Source organism: Nipponia nippon, unplaced genomic scaffold, assembly GCF_047370975.1.
Source record: "Nipponia nippon isolate SJK-2023a ecotype South Korea unplaced genomic scaffold, ASM4737097v1 scaffold_2, whole genome shotgun sequence".
Taxonomy (NCBI): domain Eukaryota; kingdom Metazoa; phylum Chordata; class Aves; order Pelecaniformes; family Threskiornithidae; genus Nipponia; species Nipponia nippon.
Window position 1 is genome coordinate 109696776 of NW_028262336.1, and position 22274 is coordinate 109719049.

Sequence of the window (22274 nt, forward strand, 5' to 3'; positions counted from 1 at the left end):
CATATCCTAACAAATCTGAGTTGCTGATGCATGGGAGAGAGGCTGTTCTTACAGGATTTGTGGTTCAGTGGTTTCAGTGCTGGGAAATCACGGGAGCAGAGCTCTCTCATGACAGTCCTAATTCATTATTGTAGCTTTCAATTTCAAATAAGTTTTGGTTAAAATAAATGATCTAGAATCTAAGTTTAGCAAGTCAAGCTTTTCCTATCAAGTTGCTTCGTGGAAAAGGAAGCAAAGCAAATAATGGTCCCACCTTAGTGTCCAAGAACCCTTCAGGTACACATGTGCTGAATGGTAATCTAGTCACTGGTTTGAGCTGTCTGTTACTGGACAAAAGAGGAATGCTGCAGGCCATAAAAGTAGTTCCCTGACAAGGCCAAGACTAGAAAATTATGCATTTCCTAGGCTGCGTTGTGAGACTGCTTCTACAAAAGTCCATTTTCAAAACTGCTGAATTGAGAAGCTGAATTTGAGCTGTATCTGTGGTTCAAACTAGCATTAAAAGGTATCAGTTTTTACAAGATTCATTTACTTGCTCTTTTTGGCAGATTATCCTTCTTTCTTTATACAATATTTTAAGTGCTTTGTATAACACAAATGCATACACTTTGTAGGCTGAAAATGTTAATGTAAGTATTCATTCTGTATAAAAGACTATGCATCTATTTTTCCATTTCCCCCACTGTGTGTTTTATTTCAGCTCAAGACATTTCTAATTCGTTTAACACAGAGAAAGGAGATTCTGAATCTTGCAAGCCCTCAAATACAGGAATCTTCTTTGACCTTGAAATGAAGAGTTCGTATTTATATTCAATCTACAAGGCTATATTATGTTGACCTTGCTTGATTTTGCTGTCAGGATAGTAACACTAATTGAAGACTTCTTGCTGTTTAAAGCCAGTAAAGACCGCTTAAAAATGTTCAGATGTTTTGCTACAAAAAAGACTTTTCCTGTAAATATTTTAAGTGGTGTTTTTTGCATATATGTTCTGCTAAGCTATTTAAATATGCTTGGAGAACACCTTTCATAGCTGATCTGAGTTGTTGTTTTTTTGTTGGTTTTTTTTTTTTTCCTGAGAGCAGGGGTTTACTTTAACCAATGCAGGGGTTTACTTTAACCAATTTTTGTAAACAGTTCTTTGTATATGTACAAACTTGTTTTCTCTCTTTCAGTTTTCCTACTTGGAGAAGCTGTTGTTGGTCCATGGAGCTTGGAGTTACAATCGAGTTACCAAGTGCATACTATATTGCTTCTACAAGAATGTGGTTTTGTATATTATTGAGGTAAGAGTAACTAAATGGATGGGTCTTACTGGTGCTTACTCCTCAAATCATCCCTTATAAAAAGAAAAACTCATCCAAATGGATTGAGCTAAAATGACTGACAATTTTTTCCATGTTTAACAACTTAAAATTCTGTTTCCTTTCTCAGATTAAGTTAGTTCACTTGAATCTTTTAATGTTTGCAAAAGGAAGACTGTAGGTTTCAGTACAGTGAAGCCTTGGATATGAGATGTCAGGGACGAAGTTCATTCCTTCTGTGCAAATGTTCTTACTGAAAGCTGCTTTGTATTCATGGAAACATTTCTATTGGAGCTTATATTTATAAAACTTGAATTTGGGGCTAAAATGAAATCAAAAGTTCATTTAATAGAATCAGGAAGAGCTCTATAAGCAAATAATAAACTAGGCAAAAACTATAGCTGTTGCTTCCAAATTATAAAGACCGTAGCTTAGCTGGAACTGAAATTAGTTTGCCTTGGTTTTTTGGAAAGAGGGGACATAATTTTGTCCTACAATGCCAGTGAAATTATAAAATTAATCAGGTTATTTGATTTAATAATATTTAAAGTGTAACTGTGTTTTGAAAAATTAATTGCCTGAAGATGTCAAGTAGCGAAACTGGATTTTAGAGAGGGCTGAATACTGTTATGAACATTAATACGTTGCATTTCAGATAGGAGTATAGTTCCCATGCTTCAGGATACAGTCTTGAATTTAAGGAGCAGGAAGGGATATTTATCGTGTACTGTTGCCTAGTTAGAAACACACAGGAACATGAACCCAATGGATTGGTCACTTGAGTACCAAGTGGTCACTCGATAAAGCAATTTCTACATTGTTCATCAGTTTTATTTATATATATATATATATGTCTATGTGTATGTATTAGGTTTTCTGGGTTTTTTTTCTACAATTAAGCAGACATGAATGAGGTTAACAGATAAGAAAAATAGAACAGTTATAATTAGGCAGCTAGTTATATCGATTGCAGGAGATAGTGGGTAAGTAATGTTTTCCTATACAGTGAATCATCATGGTCAGTGTGTGTATACCTGACTCCCTCAGGGTCTGATCATCTTTTATGCATGATGTTAGGCTCTTGGAGAACAAGTGTTCTCCACTAACTTGCTCTACTTTTCCTGTGCTAACTCTTTCTGAATTAGCTGTTGGCTGTTATAATTTCACCACAGATTAGTCTGTTTACTGTAAGAGTAAAAAATAATGGCAGTGTTTTGCTGTAGTGGGTGAGAGCAGGATGGTTGAGTGATATACAATATGCTAGATCTGTGAAATAATACAGAGTTGATTTTTTTCCTAAATTTTAAGTATCCAAATCTTGACTGTGTTCCAACTCTTTAGCCAGATTCTCTGCCAAATTTAAATCCGTGTTCCTGAGATTTCACAGGTGTGTTTTTTTTGTCCTAGTGTAGAAGCCACCTTCACAGCTCTGAGACAAATTTAGCACACTTAAATAATTAAGATTTGGTTCATGTTTTACTTTCTGAAATAGTCCTTAATTTGACTTGGGCTCATCATAACTCATGGTTTTAGTAAGGGCTTTTAAGTGTTGTTGAGGATGACAATAACATTCATTACTGTGCAAAAGAAATATAAATAATTTAAAAAGGAATTTTTCTAGTGGGTTTCTTACTGAGCATGGAAATTAATTTAAAAGTCCTGCTTCTCTACCATTGTAGAAATGTGTGTCTTTGCTTCATTTACTATAGTCTGACAAGTAAATTAAGTTCTGCATCAAATGTTGTGTGGCTAAATTATGCCTTCCTATGTGAGCAGCTGTGGAAGGGGTTGAAGACAAGTGAAGGTCTCTGGGACCTCCAGCCTGAGGTGGCTTAATCATCTTACCATAGGGAGGAATTTTATTAGCCAGAGATATCAGTGTATGATACATGAAATGCAAGTCTGCTCCGAGAATGTGAGGTCAGGTGTTCTTTTCACTGTATTAGTTTGCGTACAGTCCTTTCTGCATAGAGTACTGAGGCAAATGAGCTTTTGTCTCCTGATGTCCGTGAGGAAGGGTGGGAGTCAGTTCCCTCTAACACCTGAGCACTGAAAAATGTGTCATGAGCTTCAGCCCTGTGCCTCAGTTACTCCTCTGTGCACATGCTGCATAGAAGTTGGGAACAAGTTTAAGGCTTAAGGGGGAGGTGAAGTGACAGAAGAAATTTTGTAGACCTGCAGCAATGGGAAGAGCTCTATTTGGCTTTAGTTCCCCTGGTGAGTTTGCTTTACTAGTGGACTTTCCTTCCAAAACTGTATAAAACTAGACAAATTGTCTGGAAAGCAGAGAGACACCAATTTTGGTATCTTAGGGATGCGGGGAGAGAGAGAAGAGGTCTCTAATTCCCTTCTTAGCTTTACACAAAGAAAGCTGGGTTGTTTTGTGTTTCTGCTGTGAGGCTTGGGAGCACTGATCAGTTTGTGGTACAGTGATGCTCATGAAAGAGAAGCTTCACGAGGGAATAAATCCTTCAACTTGAGAGAATGGTAGTTGAGTGCCCAGCAATCCTGCAGTGTTGCTTGTGCATGTGGTATGTTTCTGATTGTTTCCCAATGCTCTGGACAAGTTTAATATTTACCTGTGCTTGCTGCTTGGATGTGTGGTGTATGGGGAGTATTCTTTTAGCGTCATAATGAAACAGAGATTTGAACTTGAACTACTTTCTAAGTTAATCTTCTAAAGGATTGTATTGAGTAAATATTTATAGAGTTGAATCAAAAAGCACATCGGTCAATATGACTGTCAGTTATACCTTTGTTACTGTATCTGTTTTATTTCAATGAAGCTTTAACACCTGAGGAATAACTATAGTAAGCCTTATGTAAATGAGTTTTGCAGCAGTGAAACCCTGGGGCTCATCATAACTTTTATTCCCTGATACTTTCCAAATATCAGAGAGAAATAAGAGATGGTACTCAGGCTTGGCACACAGAACATCAGGTCACAACTTGCAGAGGCATACATTAAGATTAAACTTAATTAAACAATGATAAATGCTTGAGGAGAATATTTCTGTGTCCTTTCCTATATATACCAACATTGGTATATTAAAACCTCTAATACACTTAAGTTCATTTTGATACCAGTCACTGTTATACCAGGAGGATCCAAACTGTGGCATCTCTGAAACATTAAGTTTCATCAGCTTTCCTTCAGCTGCTGAGAAAAGTAGTAATTAAAATACAGAATTTGGGTTTTGGTAGGAAGTGTACTGAGGTGTCTGGCATAATGGGCTTTACTCTGAGATGCTGCTGGGGTAAGGCTGGTGCTTACCTTCCTGCAATGGTTCATTCTTCGTGGAGAGACAGGGGCCCCAAGAATTGTGTTTTCAGCTGCTTTGACATACTGGGACAATTTCATGCAGCTAGAGAGCTAATATAGCAGAAGGCAGGCCTTGTAGTCTAGTAATTGCAAGGGAAATGGAAATAAGAGCGTATTTTCCCTCTCCCTTGATTAGACCTTCGTAATTTTTAAGAGGCGAATTTTAAGTCGTCAAAGTGATAGAGCTCAATGAAGTCTGAGAAGATTTTGGTTTGGCTTAACAGCCAGAAACTCAGTGTTGCTCTCCTTTCTCTGACCTGATCTCTCTCTCCTTTTGCATTTCATTGTTGTCCTCCTGCCATTCTCTTAATTTCCCCCCTTGATTTTTGAAAATACAAAACTTGGTGAAATATAAATCAAAAGCAGAAAGAAAAGCGGGTCCTGGAAATTCAAGTCCTTTCAGTGTGATTCCTAGCCTGATTCTTGAGCCCTTGCATATCACTGCTGCCAAGGTGCTTCGGGATGTAAAGTTGGAGTTCCCTTGCTTATGGCCTTGGTTACCAGCAGAGGGGTGCAGAATTGAGCCTTCCCATCCACAGAGCTGGTTGACAGATGAATTGCTGCCACTTCCCCACTCTGGCTGTGCTGGGTCTGTCCTAACAGTGGCAAGGGAATGTACATAGAAATCTACCAAGATGGCTGCAGGGACGAAATGCAAATATAAAGCCCCCTCTTTGGTGTCCGTTCCTGTGTCTGGCTGCAGTAGCAGTGTGCACTAAAGCCGTTGCTGAGGAAAGCCAATCATTCAGCGTCATCCTGAAGCAGGTCAGTGACAAGGTTTTGGCTTTTAAAGATTTGACAGACAAATACCTGGGCATCATTACAGAACACCATCTCATTCAATTATTTATGTAGCTGGCTTTAAACTGAGTAGTGAAACAAAAGATCTATTTCACATCTGTTGAGCAGATATGTTTCACTGGAGATGATATAAAGTTGTCGTGATGACATCAGAGCTTTGAAATATAGCTGATTTCAAATGTAAAAGAATACAGGAATGTTGCTTTCATGTCATGCTTGGAGAAGTAGAAACACAGCGAGATCAAAGGCGATATCAGAAATATCAGGTAAGAGGTCGAGGCATTTGGGAATGGTTCTCTGGAAACAGTAGCATGGAAGATTAGCTTTCAGGCCAACACAGTGTGCAGGAAAAATGTGCTCAGTACTTCACTGGAGCGTGTTGTTAATCTGAAACGTACTTACTATGAAGTGCTCTTGTATTATATATTGCAGAATGGAGGGGCGCGGGGGGGAATAGATGGTCCCTGTGTCAAGGTCTGGCAGTGTAGGGCCATGACAGAGAAATGAATGGCAAGTGGGAAGGAGGGAGTATAGTGTATGTACCCTGACGCTGCATTAATTTCTTTTCTGCCATAAGAATCCAGAGACAAGTTGTAAGTCCAGATTGGAAAGCTGTTTCTTTGTGAAGACTAAGAGGGAAGTCTTATACATGAGCAGCGTTAAACAAACAAGATAATGTACTAAAGAATAAAACACCAGGATCATAGTTTCTCTTTTAGAGCTGAATTTTCAAGTCTTAAAAGCTCCAAGTAAACACAATGCCTAGATAAACATACTCTTAAATGAGTGGTGATTTTGTGAGTCCAGCAAGGTCTGGCAATGAGAGCTGTGAAGTGCTCTGCATGCTCTGTGGTCACCACTTCAGACTACCCGATAGCACAAGCTGTGCGAGCACACATGATGTGTTGCTGCATGAGACCTTTCATTTGTTTTTTCCTGTTTTGATGCTTTCCTGTCAAACGCAGCAGATATTTTTAAAAACGTGGAAAGCAGACATGGGAGTTTTAGCCCTCCTACCCAAACAGCATGCAGAATTGAGTGTATCTGATAGGATACTAAAAAATATACAGCTCTAATGCTTCTGTGTGCTTATGCGTGATTTATGCCATCTGACTTTCACCTACATCCCTGTGCTTTCTGTTTCCAATTGACTTTGCAACTCTGAGGGTACAGCCAGGCAATAGAAAACCTTAAGCATGGGGATTCTTGCAGTGAGTTGAGGACTGAGGTGCAATAACCATTGCCATAAAAAGCAACTTTGTTAAAAGATAAAAGTAGTATTTTCCCCCAGTATTAAGCATAAGAACATCTGGTTGTAGAAGTCTCTAACAGGGATAACAATAATACAGGCAGCTAGCTGTCGTGTCATGCTTATGTATTCAAATTATTCAGTTGCCGGTTCAAATATGTCAAATGCCAGTAGGCATTTAATAGTCATTACTTCTGTGTGCATATACTCAGTTGGTGTGGTAAGCTTATATCAATGCTGTATCATGATGAAGTTAAGTAGGAATGTGTGTGTGATTTCCATTTTATATAATTTGGAAATCTGGCTTTTGAATTCTCACAAATGCATGCATATTTTGAATAAGTAACTTATTCTCTGTGGACAGGTGCTTTCAAATAGGCAAAAGGTGGGGTTCAGTGTCCTTAAGATTGGTATCAGGTATAAATTTAGGTGCCTGAGAGAAGCCTATGTAGATGGCCTTTATGGGTGCTTTGGGGTCATGGAGAGCAGTATGGGACTGGCAGGTGTGCAACAGGACTTGCCAAAGACCTTCACCTGTCTGAAGCAGCAGCAGCATTATTAGTACTAAGCGTCTATGTTGAGATAACTGAATCCTATCCAGAAAGTGAAGTAATCTTTTTTTTTATGTTCTTGTTGTTCATTTGTTTTTGAAAAAGAAAGGAATCCAAACCCCTCAGCCTGGGTAATGTTAATCAGTTCAAAAAGCGCAGAATATTTATGGAAGTTACAGTACAGAACTTGCAGACCTGGAGAGCACAGTAATGGCCACAGTGTGTGGAGCAAAGCATGCAAATCTCAGCATTGTCTCTTGATAATTTTTGGAAAAACAGGTCTTACATGTGTGCTTATTTTTCTCTGGCACTGTTTCTTATCAGCCTCATACATGAGTTTAACATGCAGAAGACCTAGGGCAGCACAGGAGGTTATCCCCTTCCCGCCCACCAAAAAAGCTAATTGTAGGATCCAATTCAAGATAACATTCTTTAGTAGCAATAGTTACAGAAAACAGATCCTGCAAATAGCCTGCCAAACCTGAAATATCATAAAATATGGTTGGCCAACCTAATCCAGAATTGTCCAGATAGTGGTTTGTTTTTTGTTCTTAAAAATATATCCTAATTCTTTCTCAGCTGATTTACAGTGCCTAGTTTATATCACTACCACTGACAATTTATTCCATATTTCAACCCTCCCTGTTGTCTGAAGAAATTCAGAATTGCATGTAGGCTGGTCTCACCAACTTTAATCCATGATTGACTTCTTTTTTGGATTAGTAATTGAGTATGTTAATCCCAAGAGTTTCCAAGCAATCAGTCACAAAGATAAATCCATGGTAATTTTCCCTCTTTTTTTTTTTTTTTGCGCTGGGCACTGCACAGTGAATCATTAGCGAGCAGTCCATCTTCCCTGAAAACCAAATTGACTGAACTATTAAACGGCTGGTTTTGATTTTTTTCCAGCCATTTTCAAGTGGTGGAACAAGTACCAGCATCTTTCTGACTTTTTATGAACACTGCCTTGATTACACCCTACAACCAACACAGCTTGTAATTTTTCAACATTCCAAGTATTATAAATGATAAATTAGGTTCCTTAGCATGGTGTCAAAATCTCTAGGTGAAACACCTACCAGGTTCAAGACATGCTGCAACAGAGTATTTTAAGAAGAGACCTACTGTGATCTTTGGGCAGATATGTTCAGAGGGCCTAGATCCATTTTTTGTGTATATTTATATACATAAGAGGTGTATGACAGGCACAGTAATTTTTTTTTCCTCTGTAAAATATATGCTTAATCTGGTGTGAAAAATCTTAATTTCATATTTGGGGGGTTTATAATAGCAATAATAAGGCACTGGTGAGGCTGCACCTCGAGTACTGTTTTCAATTTTGGGGCCCTCACTACAAGAAGGACATGGAGGTGCTGGAGCGTGTCCAAAGAAGGGCAACGAAGCTGGTGAAGGGTCTGGAGCACAAGTCTTAGGAGGAGCGGCTGAGGGAGCTGGGGTTGTTTAGTCTGGAGAAGAGGAGGCTGAGGGGAGACCTTATTGCTCTCTACAGCTACCTGAAAGGAGGTTGTAGCCAGGTGGGGGTTGGATCTCTTCTGCCAAGTAACAAGTGATAGGACAAGAGAAAACGGCCTCAGGCTGTGCCAGGGGAAGTTTAGGTTGGATATTAGGAAAAACTTCTTCACGGAGAGAGTAGTCAGGCACTGGAGCAGGCTGCTGAGGGAAGTGGTTGAGTCCCCATCCCTGGAGGTATTTAAAAGACATGTGGATGTGGTGCTTAGGGACATGGTTTGGTGGTGGACTTGGCAGTGTTAGGTTAATGGTTGGTCTTTCCAACCTAAATGATTCTATGAATAATAATGCTGTTCTCTAAATTTGAGGCCATTAAATGTGAAACATTAGCCATCTCCTGAGCAGTGTGTTCATCAAAGCCAGAATTCTGTTATCAGTAAATGTTTTTTCAGTTTAACTATGTCACCAATGAAAATGCAAGTTGATGTTTAGAAGGGAGATAACCTAATGTGAGGAAACTTTTAAAAGGGAAGCTAAACCTATATTACCAAAGTTAGGGAAACCCAAACCTAGGTTTTTTTTCCATCAAACAAAACCAGCTTTGAAATTCAAGAGTTTATGGTTCTTGATTTCAACCCCACTTTCTTTCCAAAAGCTAAAAGTTTTCATATCAAATATAACTCTTCTTATGACTTTGAATATTGATTTGAAAAACATTGACTGCTCTGACTCAATAATATTGGATAACTTGTTGTTTCAATAAAAATAAAAGGGGAACAGATCCTACTTTCCCATCCACCTAGGCCAATTCAGCGCATATGGCATTACTTGCGGGTACAGAGAATGCCAAATTTCAGATTTGTATCAATGTTAAAAGAGTGCAGATAAATCTTATCAGGGAATAACTTGTGCTTAGGGCATGCTGAATTTAGCAATGTATGCTCTACTGCACTGAAGGGGATAATTTTGAGAGAGCTTTTTTAAAATCCAACACCATATATACATAGATGTATATATGGTGATATAGCTCTTTACAGATATATCCTTTGGGCCTGTACTGGTTTTCTTTATATCTGGCTTATACCCCTATAAATAGGCTTCCTTTAGAAGAGACACTCCTATATATAACAACTGATAGCAGAGTAAGGTCCTATGCATATCGTATGTATGAACAAGGGGTTTTTGTCTGTTTTGCTTTTTACTAGACAGAAGCCATGGGACTGGCATGTGGAAGGTGTGAGCGTTTCTTCTTTTTCACCTGTACCTCATTGCTCTAAATAGCTATGTTCAAAATGCATTTCTGCAGCAATTTACTTACTTTTGAGAATGGTAATAAAAACACGTACAAATGAGGCTGCATTTTGCTGAAGAGGACTTGGTGACAGACCCTGGCCCCAGTGACTGACGGGCAAATTGGAACAGTGAGTTTGATTCTCTGGTTTAGAAGCTTTGAGGCACTCGTATTAAAATGGCCCTATAAGCCTGCATGTTCAGTAACTTAATGCAACAACATTTTCTACTTTCATGGCAGTTCTTTGGAATAAAGTGAGTTTATTTGTTCCAAGCCATGTGCTAGGATATTATTTATTATTGTTTGTTCGTGAACAAAAAGTGTGCTTGTCTGAATGGGCTGCATTTCATTTGTCTGAACTGAAAAGACATCTGCCCAGCTGCCACCTGCTTGCCCAGCAGTAAGGTCAGGCTATATGGCTTGATATCTCTTGAGCATGAGTAACTTGATAACACTGAAACATTTTGTTTTGGTGTTCAGTTTTGTGTTCTTGAAGCATATTACTAGTACCTTGTCTCTTTGGTTTTCGTGAAGTTGAACAAAAAGGATATCCTTACCTGAGCTCAGGTCTAACAGCAGTCTCGCTGTTGACTTTTCCTTTCTAGTTGTTGATGTGGGCATTTCTCTGGCATGTTTGGAGGCAACACTGGAGTATATAAGTTTCTAACTGCCACATTTTCTAGTGCGTCCCGTAGTGCAGATGCATGCAATTAGTGAGTTCATAACTCTATTTGTTTTAATACTGCTTCACAGACAACTAGAAAAACCTTTAGAACACGAGCTTAAAAATGTGGTGTCACCAGATTTTTGAATATAAAATTTCTTTCTTTCCAGTATCTGCATCATGAACTGAGCTGGTCCCGATTATTTTGAGGTTTCTTGGTTTTTTTAGGATCATGACCCAGAGAAGCTAGGGCAGAGAATGAATTTAACTGAATACAGACTCCGTTTTCAAATGCTGATAGAAATTAATTTTGCCATTTCACTTGGATGAGAGCTAATGATACAAATACCTCTCTCCAGTTTCACTAATTAACCACTAGAGATTGTTTTATTTTGGGATTCATAAAAGGCATCTGTAACCTAGTTTAAGTGCATATACAGGATTTAGAATAAAATGTATCTTATGTTTGTGAAGGAAAGAGTCTAGAATATAGGTTTGGAGTTTTTGTTTGCCTGAGTTCAAGGTCTTGAACTAATTTTTTTAGCACAGCAGGGTTAGGGGTAAAAAATACACCCTATCCTCCATGATAAGACCAGTCCCCAGTGTAAATCTGGAGCAGCACAGACATTGCTTTTCAAATGTGCTTTTACAGCCTCTTCTGCTGTAAAACCACTTCAGTGGTTTGACTGTGTTTGACCCAAGGGGTATCTGCCCTGTAAGGAGCTAGAGCTCTGTGGCTGGGGACGGGAGTATAGAAGTTGTTGTCACTCGGTGCCCCTGAGATGCTCCCTTCCTGGGTGGGACTCCTGCATCACTTAATTGAGCCGCATTAGGATGCATTGGACTCTGACAGCACGCAGTAAGTGTTACAGCTTTGAGTAACCTGTCCCAAACAGGTTGGTGTTTTTTATTCTATATTGAGATGCTGAGCACAACACAGATAGCTTTGCCTATTTATAAGCTTTTGGTTATTTATATGCTCTAGAGTGCATGTCATTGCTTTTTGTATCTCCTTGCTCTTTTCAACAAAATCATTTAGAACATACTAAAATGCACTCGAAATAGCAAATTAGTATTACTTCTGAGTTATAGTCTATTTTTCAGAAAAGATATCAAAAATGAGTCAGTTGCAGCCCCCCCCCCAACATTCTATTGCCATTCCATAATGTGTTCTGTTAGTTCTCCTCTTCCTCACTACTTTGAACTTGCTTCTTTTCTTGAACCATTGCAAGTTGAATGCAACTGCTCTCAAGTAAGGGCATCCTGGACCAATGTATTTTTTGGCATTTCTGAAGCAGGATTGACAGTTCACTGCAACTGGGCCTGTGTCAGACAAGGGAGAGGAGAATCAGGACCAGTATTTAAAGACTGAGACCACCAGAATCTTAACACGTTTGTGGGTATACTTTCATGCTGAATATAAACATCAGTTTAATCATGGGGTTAAGCTAAAACCCCAGAACTATACCCCAAAAGGCACAGGGGCCTGTTCTGTGGAAAAGCAAGAGCTAAGTGGTCTTAAAGCATGTTTGTGTATGTGTGTGTGTGTGTGTGTGTGTGTGTGTTACAAGTCCGGTTCTGTCCCATCAAGACAAAGACATGGATAACCACTGATGACTTCATGCTGTCAGAAGAGTGACGGAGGCCAAAACTTGGTCTGCCACTTTTTAAATGTGATAAAGTTATTTTGCTTGCTTTCTTCTTGCTGGATTTCTTTGCATTCATGCAAAAGCAATTAAGGATTTGGAAGGCGAGAAGATGGAATATATTAGCCTTAGCTCTATCTAAGTTCTGCAGGGATTCAGTGAAAGTATATAGTAAACTGCATAAATACTGTGTGTGTAAGAAAAGAAATCTAATACTGTATATTCTCATCCAAAACCAAACAATGCTATCTTTATTAATAAATGACAGTGCAGATTGGTTTTATTAATGTTAACTGACTAAAATATGTAGACAGCTCAGTAGCAGCAGAAGCGTAAGCCATCAGTAACACCTGAACCTCTCAGCGTTATTTGTGATGATGGTTCCTGTCAAGTTCAATTTTGGTGGAAAAGTGAGTCTCCCCTTTGGGTTTACTAACAGTGTCTTGACCTTTTGTTGCCAAGGAGTGACAGGTGTCTGGAGTGGCTAAGCAATATGACAGTCACCCTGGTCTTTGTGTCAGCTGGCATTCATTAGTGTTAAAAATGGCATGTGGTTTTGTACTACTTGGCAATGTGTTTATGCCTATTAATACATCCTGCTTAATGGACAAGGTAGGGATAGACTATTGAGTTGCTTTGCTCTACCCTGTTTTTCTTTTAGTGTTGTGATTGAATATGTAAATGCACGAAATGTAGGAAATATCAAGATGACTTCCACAGTGACATCATTAACCCTTGTTTGCCTGCTGCAGGCTGCCTTGGTGGCACCACACCACACTGTGGTGGTGGGTCCAGCAGCTTTCTGCAGTGCTCACCTTCAAGGTGCCACTTCCCTTAGAAAATCCAGGTCTCTCCAACCATGTCATGCTTGTTGCTGTACCCATCCCTGGGCTGTGCTTTGACCATCGCTTGAATCCACAAGAGGGCTGTGCTTTAATCTGACATAAACGTACACTGCGATTAAAAAGGGCCATCTGCTCTTCGTTCCTCCCTAGAACAGTGTTTTTTTCCCCCTTCCTTGCCAAGGCACTAGCGTTTGCACAGCTGCAGGATGAGCTCTTTAAGGTTAGAGTTCAGCCAGGTCACGTTCCTGATGTACACAGGAGTTCTTGGATGAGAGGTAGGACCAGTTCTTCTGATAGCAGCGTAGGCTTTTGTCAGACTTAAGTGTACATGTTATTTTAGTAAGCTAAGGTGAGAGCTTTGGCTTGTGTATCTACAGAAAAGACAAAAAGTTTTGGAGGTAGAGCAGGTGAAGGGTGTGAATTGGTGTTCATGATATCCATAGTAATCTCATGACATAACTGCCTGGGGACTTATAATCAACCAGTTTTTCCTTTTTGGGCCCTCTGGGTATCTGTTACTGAAAGGCATCCCAAATGTAGAGCTGGGGAAGAGGGAAGGAAGTTGAGAAGTGGTAGTTGATCCCAAAGGCATATCTGAATAAAAAACCCTTTCCCTATGTCTGTCACGCATTGTTCATGTGCGCAAAGAAGCTATGATCTCTCAAAAACTGAGAATACATTGGAGACTGTAATTTTAACAGAACGTATGAACAATTACTTGGTTTTATGGTGTGTGATTTGTGGTATTTGAGGGGGAGGATCTTTAAGAATGTGCATTGGGCCATCTGGGCAGCAAGGAGGAGCTGGCTTGTGCTAAAATACAAGGTATTCCTGCAACGGAGAAGTGATAAAATGATGGCAGTGAAAGTCCTGGCAGACTTTGCTTCTCTGGAAGCAGTTACTACTATTTTTTAAGCAGTTCCTAATTTATGCTGAGTTGAAATAAGGAGGTGGGAGCAGTAAGTCTAAGGGAAGAAGCAGGAATATGTTACCTAAAAACAGGATAGTGCTTCAAGAGATGTGAGAATTACCGTTATCTTCAAGCTGCCTGATATTGCTGAGAAAGCATTCTAGGAAAGGCATGAGAGAAAAGCCAGAACACTTTAAAATATGGATTAGGATTGGAAATCTATGTGTTTGGCTTTTGACTCCATAAAAAGTTACACGTAAGTCTGGCAAGCCCTCCCTTCTTGGGCTTGGTGAAGAAAGGGGAGTGTATGCTGGTGGTCTGCAAAGGGTCTCTGGGGGATTTGTAAAAGCGACTTTGGGGGTGAGGGGGAGGATGATGTTTGGATAGGCACAAAGCTCTCCCCTTTTAACTTATCTCTCTCCCTGAGCAGAAGGTCTGCTGTCTCTTCAGCAATTAAGTCATTACTTTGTTTGCATTTTAAAAAGGGTAACACACACAATAATGCAACTTTTAGCGTGCTGGTTTTGATACTCATATATTGCTGGTACCTACGTGGTGTCTAATGAATGACGCTTACTTCTGTGCCTTTCTTCTTGCTGTCAGGATAGCTACACTTCGTGAGAACTACTCCCAAGCACGAAGGTTTATCTGCCTGGAAGCTTGGTTTTTACATGGATCTAGAAGTTTGGGGCATTTTTTGTTTTGGTTTTTTTTTTGTCTGACTTCGTTCCCTGTAGAGCAGGTTGTTGGATCAGTAAGTGATGGTCTCCTGAGAGCTCTGCTCTTCAGAAACTCAACACAATTTCTCTGGTTATTGCCTGTCATTATTCACATAGCTGACTGCACTGTAACCTGAGTATTGATGACTGGCTGGAGTTTTTTGGGTGGGTTTTTTTCGTTGTCTTCCTACTTATTTTACTGGTGCTTCTGTGGGGGAATCATGCTCATGAGACGTTTTCAGTTCTCCCTTTAGCCATACTGGTATTCACTTGAGATTCATCACTCAATTTTTTTATTCCTTTCTTATGAAGAAGCAAATCTACAGATTTTTATTACAGCCCCAAAGCAACAGTAAATGGTACAAACACTGGGTACAATAAACTTAACTTGGGATTGTGCTCAGGCACTTGGGGTTGTGCTCAGGCACTTGGTTAAGCTTCTCATTTGCAAGGAAAGTTGCTGCTGCATACACTTCTATAACATAAAATCTAGCAATACTCCCACATCTACTGTCACATTAAAAATAATGAAGATCTGTGAAACTTTAATTATCATATTTCTCCATTTGGAGGTATAGCTGGAAGCCACTCTGGTGGGCAGGAAATGCCTGCTCTCTTCTGTTCAAACAGAAGTAATTACTATATAATTCTAGTAAATGGGGAGAAACAGACTTTCACCTGCCTGGCTTCAGTTATTTTTCTCCCTCCCTACTGGCATCAGTCACAGTAAACTCCTGCAGTGATTATGTATCCCATTCCAAAAAGCAATTTTGGCAGATGGCTGCCTGCTTAATGGTATATGAAGAATGATACCCTAAAAAAATGGCTTTTGTATTGCATTTAAATAGCTCCTGGTTCCATTGCAAATATGAAGTTCTCCTGGCCTTGTGTTGTGGAGTTTGGTACTGAGAACAATCTTTCAAGGTGTCATTGTGAAAACAGAATTTAAAAAATACTGTCAACTCTTGTTGACAAGTTCTGGAGCTGGTCTGAATTTTGAGGATTGGCCATTTCCTCCACTGGATGCCTGGGTCCTGCAGCAGTGTCGTCTCTTGGAAGCACGTGTCTGGCTCCTGTGCTGGGAGCTGCAACACCATACTGGGGATAGTCCTTCTTAAATCTTTTTTTCCTCAAATCAGTGCTTAGACAATGAAATACAGAATCCCTTTTTATTCCATGGCTCTGCCTCGCTACTGAGTCTTTCAGCTTTGAAAAATAGTAGCAGAAGAAAAAGTAAATTTTTACATGCTGTAGAAACTATGTGAAATCACATGTTCATTTTAGAAAAGCTGTTTTAGTTGCAGTTGTGCTTTGATATCAGTAAAGGGAGTGGTAATGTATCTTCCTACAGGGTTTCATGTTTAATTCATTGGGTTTGTTTGTAGCAACAGATAAAAAAATTCTAACTGATCAGTTATATCAGCAGAAAACCACCTAGTATAGACAATAAAAGCATCTTTTTACATTCCAAGTTTTTGTTTTAATATGTTCTCAAAAATAATTAATTATTCATTTTTGCTAAACTATTCTAGGAAGTTCTACCCACAAAAAAACATTCCAGGTAATATTGGTGGTGTTCAAGTGCTTTCCGCTGCATCATCTGAGACTAATTGCAACTAAATCGGAGAAGAATTAGAGGTTATAAGGCATTTTCCTAGGAATTCACATATTCTGTAGTACTTGTAGGATTTTTTTTTTTCCTTCCAGTCCATGTAAAGCTTCCTTCTAAATTGAACGTGCATGTCTGCATATGCACCACCCGAAGGTGTCTTGCTTTACCATTCATAAAAATGTTTACTGTCTGCTGTGAAGCAGAAAGGGTACCTTTATAAAAGTTGTCAGTCACAGCTGTTCCACTAGGTTGGGGAAGAGGAGAAGGGAGGAAAAAAAAAGGAATAAAAATTGTAGTAGTACCAAAATGAAAACAGACTTCCAGGTTTCTCTTTAGTATTTCAAACAGCTGGAAGTCCAGCACGGTTCCATTTGAGAATTAATAGCTTAACATATTCTCCTAATGATCGGTGAGTTTCAGCTCTTTCCTGACAAGCATTTTGAACTGACTCACTTGGATGTGCACATCCCTTTGTATCATTGATGTATTTCTCAAAGAGGAGCTATTTCTGTGTTTGCATTACTCTTGCCTAAACCTGTTTCCCGAACTATTTTGAAATCCCCATTGTCTGTACAGCAGGAGGCTATATAGCTGCAGTGTGTCAGACTTGGTAATTCCCAATATCCCTCATCTTTAAAAGAAATTAGTTGCTAATGAAAACTTAAACAGAAAGAATAGAGTAGAACATGGGTATAGCAATTAATACTTTCAGTATTTGAATTTGTGGTGGCTGTTTCCCAAAATCTGAAACAAGAATTTAGTTCTTTACTGAACTTTGCAATATGAATAAAGTCTTTTGCAAGAATATCTGTAGCCTTAGGAAAATTAATCTGACAGAGCGAAATCAATTGCCTTTGTGGTACGAATATAAAATGTTCTCACTTGGTGTTGCTGAAAGGGTAAAAAATTAAACCATATCACTGTTTCCTTTTTCCCTAGAATGACAAGTTCTCTTGCAGCAACAGGTCATTTGTGGTCATTTCTCTAATGTATTGATATCTGCTTTATGTAGTAATATAAAGTTTAAGGTAAATTGCTGTCACTTTTAAAAGCTTGAAGATACTGCATTTTGGGTTTTTTTAGGAAATATGGATGTGAGGGAGATGACATTGATTTAATGTTGGAAGGTAAAGTTTTGTTGAAAGACCATCTTGTGGGCACATGCAAGAAAACCTGCCCTCAGTGCAGTTATTTTCTGTAATCACTCTTAACCTTTCCTTGGAGCTGCCCCTAAGAAAATCTACAGCGCATGCAACTTATGCCTAGAAGCCAGAATTTACAGCAAGGTTGTTTACATCGTTCTTTTCTGCCCCAATTTCCACTTGTATCATTCAGGTCTCCTCAGCTGATTTATCATTGAGATGACTGAGAAGACAGAAATCTCCTATGGGTCAGTAAGGGTGGAAGTAGCAGTGGATCGGCTGCTGTGAAATAGCAAATCTGAACTGGACTCAGATCATCTTGTTCCCATGGCCCGCTTCTGTATGAAGTGTGGAGTCTCCCTATCCTTTTAAGAGAAAAGGTTGGCCTTGCCTTGCTTCATATTTAAATTAAATAGTTTAAGCCCCTGTCTTCAGCATCAGTGTAGGTGGATTGAGCTTCAGTACCAATTGTAGAAAATATTCAGAAATGTCATGGGCAAACGTTAACAGCCCAGGGTCTACACTGGAGCAAGGCTTTTGTCTAGACAAAACGGGATGGACTGAGGTAACTGTTAACTAAATACAATCCAGTTTCACTATAAACAGGTCTTTTACTTTCTGCTGAGAGCATTCTCTTACAGGTAATGAATAGATCTACTTGAGAACAAAACTCTAGCTTGAAAAGGTACTGCTTAGTGAGCTGACAGCTTTTAGCTCTTCTAATCTAGAGGGTCAGTGTGGCATTTCTGGCTCTTGTGCAGGTTGGTGCTGTTAGTTGGAGTTAGATGCCAGCTTGGGGGTTCAACCCCTTATATTTTCCTGTCCTTCCTTTCCTCCTCTCGGTTCAGCGCATGCTGGTAACAGCAGTCAACAGTGGCTTTAGGCATCAGTCCAGTTCCAGACAGTAGGAAAATTTCAGCTTTATAATGACAATCATTTCTTAGCCTTCACAAGCCAGAGCAGATGGTTGGAGTGATCTTAGTTCTGTCTCACTCTTCCCAGTTTAAGGAGCAGCTCCAGAAACAGCAAACAGTTAACTAACTCCTATGGCTCTTCTAAAGTATGTTTGTCCTGTGAGACTGTCATATACTTAGTGCGTGGAACAGCTTTCAGTTCTGCCATTAGTGTTTCTTCGAAATAATTCATGTTCTGTTGGAATAAGTCAAGTTATTTATCCGCCGGCTGATGCCCTGAAAGCAAAATGTTTAGCAAGCAGTAACAAATTTTAAAAAGTCCTGAAACTTTACCTGCATGGGCAGTGGTTCTAGCTGTATTGCTGATGCTATTTCTTAGGTGCTATTTATCACGCTTTGGCCCTTCCTGCTGAATGTACTGGAGACATAGCTATGATTTACTCCTAGACTTTGATTATATCTGTATTTTTAAAGGTTTTTGCCATGAAAAGCAATGCCTAGCTCTCAGGCAAAGGGTGCAGCATGGTTTGTCACGCTACTCATGGATTTAGGAGACGAGCTATGTCCCCAACGTGTAGTTCTGTGCTCACATCTCTTCTAGGTGTCTAGCAAGTCTGACAAATTATTTTCAGGGTATTTTTAACCTAAAAATATCTGGAGTAACTCGATGGTTGTGTCACTGCTGTCAGCATAGTGAGTTTAGCTTGATGGTAGGCTGCATGAAGAGGGGTGAGATGAGGTGTATGGTGCCACTATTACTGGGTCAGAGTTGGGGAATTGAAATTGGCCTGCTTTTTTTCCTGCATTATCTATAAAGAGCAATACCTGAAGCAAACTGTCCACAGAAGCAATACCTGCCTTTTGCTATAGCGGGAACAAATACTTCTTTCCAAAAGAAAGGCTGTTGAGCTACCCTGTGTAGTGTGGGTGACTGGGGACCAAGGGCCCGGTTTGGACTAGGGAGCTGAGATTTTGGCAGTTTGGACTTTTGCCTGGGTAAACAGGCAAGGGCTAATTTACCATGTACAACACTGGTGATACTCTGGCTGTGGCGATTAGACTGTATGATGGCCTCCCAGTGTGTGCTCTGGGTCCATAAAGGAATCCTGAACGGTGTCTGCTTTGCTCCAGAATGTACTCGGCTCACTTGTCCTGTCCCTGTGCGTTAGCCAATGTATTTGCTCTGATGTCCTGGAGATGAGCTGCTGTGTCTGTGACCCGACACCCACACAGGGGTAATAGTGTATTCTTGGAAGGTCTTACAGGGATTTGTTTCGGATGGGTGATTGCCATTGGAATGCAAGCTAGGTGTCGGTCTTTTTTTTTCTTACTGGGATACAGCTGGCAATGATACACAGCTTGAGTGTTCAGGTTGTTTTGACAGGAATTTAGCAGAAATTACTAAGCTGCTTAACTTCTGATAGCACTCTCTTATTTTCTCAGGTCAGTAGCTTGGAACGTGAGACATAAGTGGCCACCAGTAATAAGCGGAAACTTCTTTTCTGGCTCTGATGTGGCCCCAAAGCAGTAAACTAGCATTACAAATGTAGAAGAATACTCCTTTATGTGACAGTCAGGTCCATCTGCACTCTAGATAAAATAAAAAATTACTGGGGCTACAACAAACACCTGCAGGATGCTGCTTGCAGCGCAGCTCATACTGTATCGAGGTGCAATAGCCACATTAGGAAGGAGAGCAAGCTGAATCTGGGAGGGAAAACCCATATTTATTGTTTGAGGGAGGATCAGGGCAGTTTCCTACTTCTTCCAAATTGCTCTGCACTGGTGACACGTTATGTCTCAGATCTGCCTGCCTGTCCTTCTGCTCTGTTTTTAAATGTTTACCTAAAACCAGTCTCTCTAGCAAAGAATATAAAAACTTCATGCACCTGAATAGAAGATCATCTTATTCTACAATGTGTTTCAGTGCTCTAAAGGTCAGGATCAGGAGGATCTGTAAACTTCAGGAGGGCGTTTTCCAGGAGGTCATGGCTTGTGTAATGATTATGAACACAATTCGGAAGCATAGCTTATGTGTCAGTAGTGTTGATGTACACATGCTCTATGTCCATCTTTCCTATATGAAGGAAAGACACCCTTGTGCTGCAGTTGATTTTCTCTGAAGTTATTCTTACTGGCCTACCACAGGTGATCCTCTTTTTACATTATTTATGTGCTTTCTGATACAGATAGGCTTCCCTGAAATGATCCTGCCTGTGTTGCTTGCTTTCTCTTTTGTGATAAAATTGTTAAGGATTTTCGTGGTGTCTTGTATCACTTATTTCTATAAAATATGAGCACTGAAAATGGAAAAATCACAATCTTTATTATTCCCCTTTAGTCTTCTGCTGCAATGTCACTAGGCAGTTGACAGGTTAGTGAAGTCTCAGTTCTTCCTCAGGCTTTGTCCATTTGGACCTGAAGACAGATTTGCAAGCTGCCAGCTGACTGGGGGGACTCTGATTTAAACAGGCAATTCCTAAGCTCAGGAAGGGAAAGATTAGCACTCCTGCTTAAAGAAAATAAAAGAAAATAATAAAAATCTATATTTTAAAAGATGAGAATACAGTAAAAATTATTCTTACAGCTTACAACAAATATAGCAAAATGATTTTTTTTTAAATAGGTTGTAAATGATACATATTATATACAGTTCTCTTTCTTTAATCTACAATTTACAACATGGCTTTCCTGTAGAGGTTTGTGTGGTGTGTAATACACTGTATATATTGAAGTTTTGGGTTGAACCTGAATAACCTATATTAGGTTTGATCATGTGTGGGTATTAAAATGGTTTACAGTAAGCAGTAATCAATCATAATAAATTACACATGTTGATATCAAGTTGTAACTCCACTCAGTGCCCACGGTAGTGTTCTGATTTGAGTAACCTATTGCAGTTAAATGGAGCACATATGCACAATTGGCTGAATTGAATTGCCTGGCTGTTTACTGCTTGGTCTCATGGTACCACACAATTTCTGAGTACTGGAGTCTTTGAAAAAGGGGGTGTCCAAAGTTCTCAGCTATTTATCTGTGTCAGACATGGTGATGTGAAGTGTAGAAGACCTTTAGAGAAAAGACCTTTAGAGAGGGAAAAACAGCTTTAAATCACTCCAGGAAGAGCTTCAGAAAGACAGAACCCAAAACAGTACTTTTCTGTTTTCAAAGCAGCATATGCAGGCATAGCTGCATGACTCTCATTAATTTCATCTAAGTCGTGCAGCTAAAGCCCCATGCAATGTTTTGAAAATGTAGGAGAAAAATGGTCTTAAACCAGACATCTGGGGTTCTATCCAGTTTTCTGGTGATAACTTCTAATGCATACTATTAATAAAGCATCATCCATGGGCTAAATTATTAAACTGTAGAACTCTTTGCAGAAAGCTTGTAAGTCAGTTTTATTAAAAAAAAGGCAAAAACCCCCAGAACAACAAAAAAGCCAAAAACTTCTACGCACTCTTCAGCAACCATTGCTAACCACAAGGCCCTCTTCCTTTTGAAGCGCATTAACCTTTTTTTTTTCCCCTTGTACTTTTCAGTTGTCTTACTTTTCCCCCAAAGTTCTCACGAGGTACCCATCTGAAGTCCATGTTCTGCTTCTAATTTTTCATAGTAGAGAGAAAGTGCCGCCTTTTTGCTGGTTCCTTTCTCGCAGTTCTGTGCAATACAGGTGCCAGGATGGGAAAAACACACCTTTTCAGAGGTGAAGGTGCTTTGCTGGTTCCTTGTCTTTTGTATTTTCATGCTAACAGGAAGGCAGTGATGTTAGTAACTCTTTAGAAGTTTGATATTAAAATTCTCAATACCAAGGAAGGTAATCTAATTAACTACTT

General features: G+C 39.6%; 1 protein-coding gene across 6 annotated transcripts in view; it reads left to right on the forward strand.

Annotated features, from left to right (window-relative positions):
• The window catches only part of ATP8A2 (ATPase phospholipid transporting 8A2), a 349469-nt gene that overhangs the window by 196041 nt on the left and 131154 nt on the right, over nt 1–22274 (forward strand). For all 6 annotated transcript variants that reach the window (XM_087757791.1, XM_087757793.1, XM_087757792.1 and 3 more), the window contains one exon: nt 1174–1284. In XM_087757791.1, the coding sequence (XP_087613917.1) occupies nt 1174–1284 (111 nt within the window). The remainder of the gene's footprint in view (nt 1–1173; nt 1285–22274) is intronic.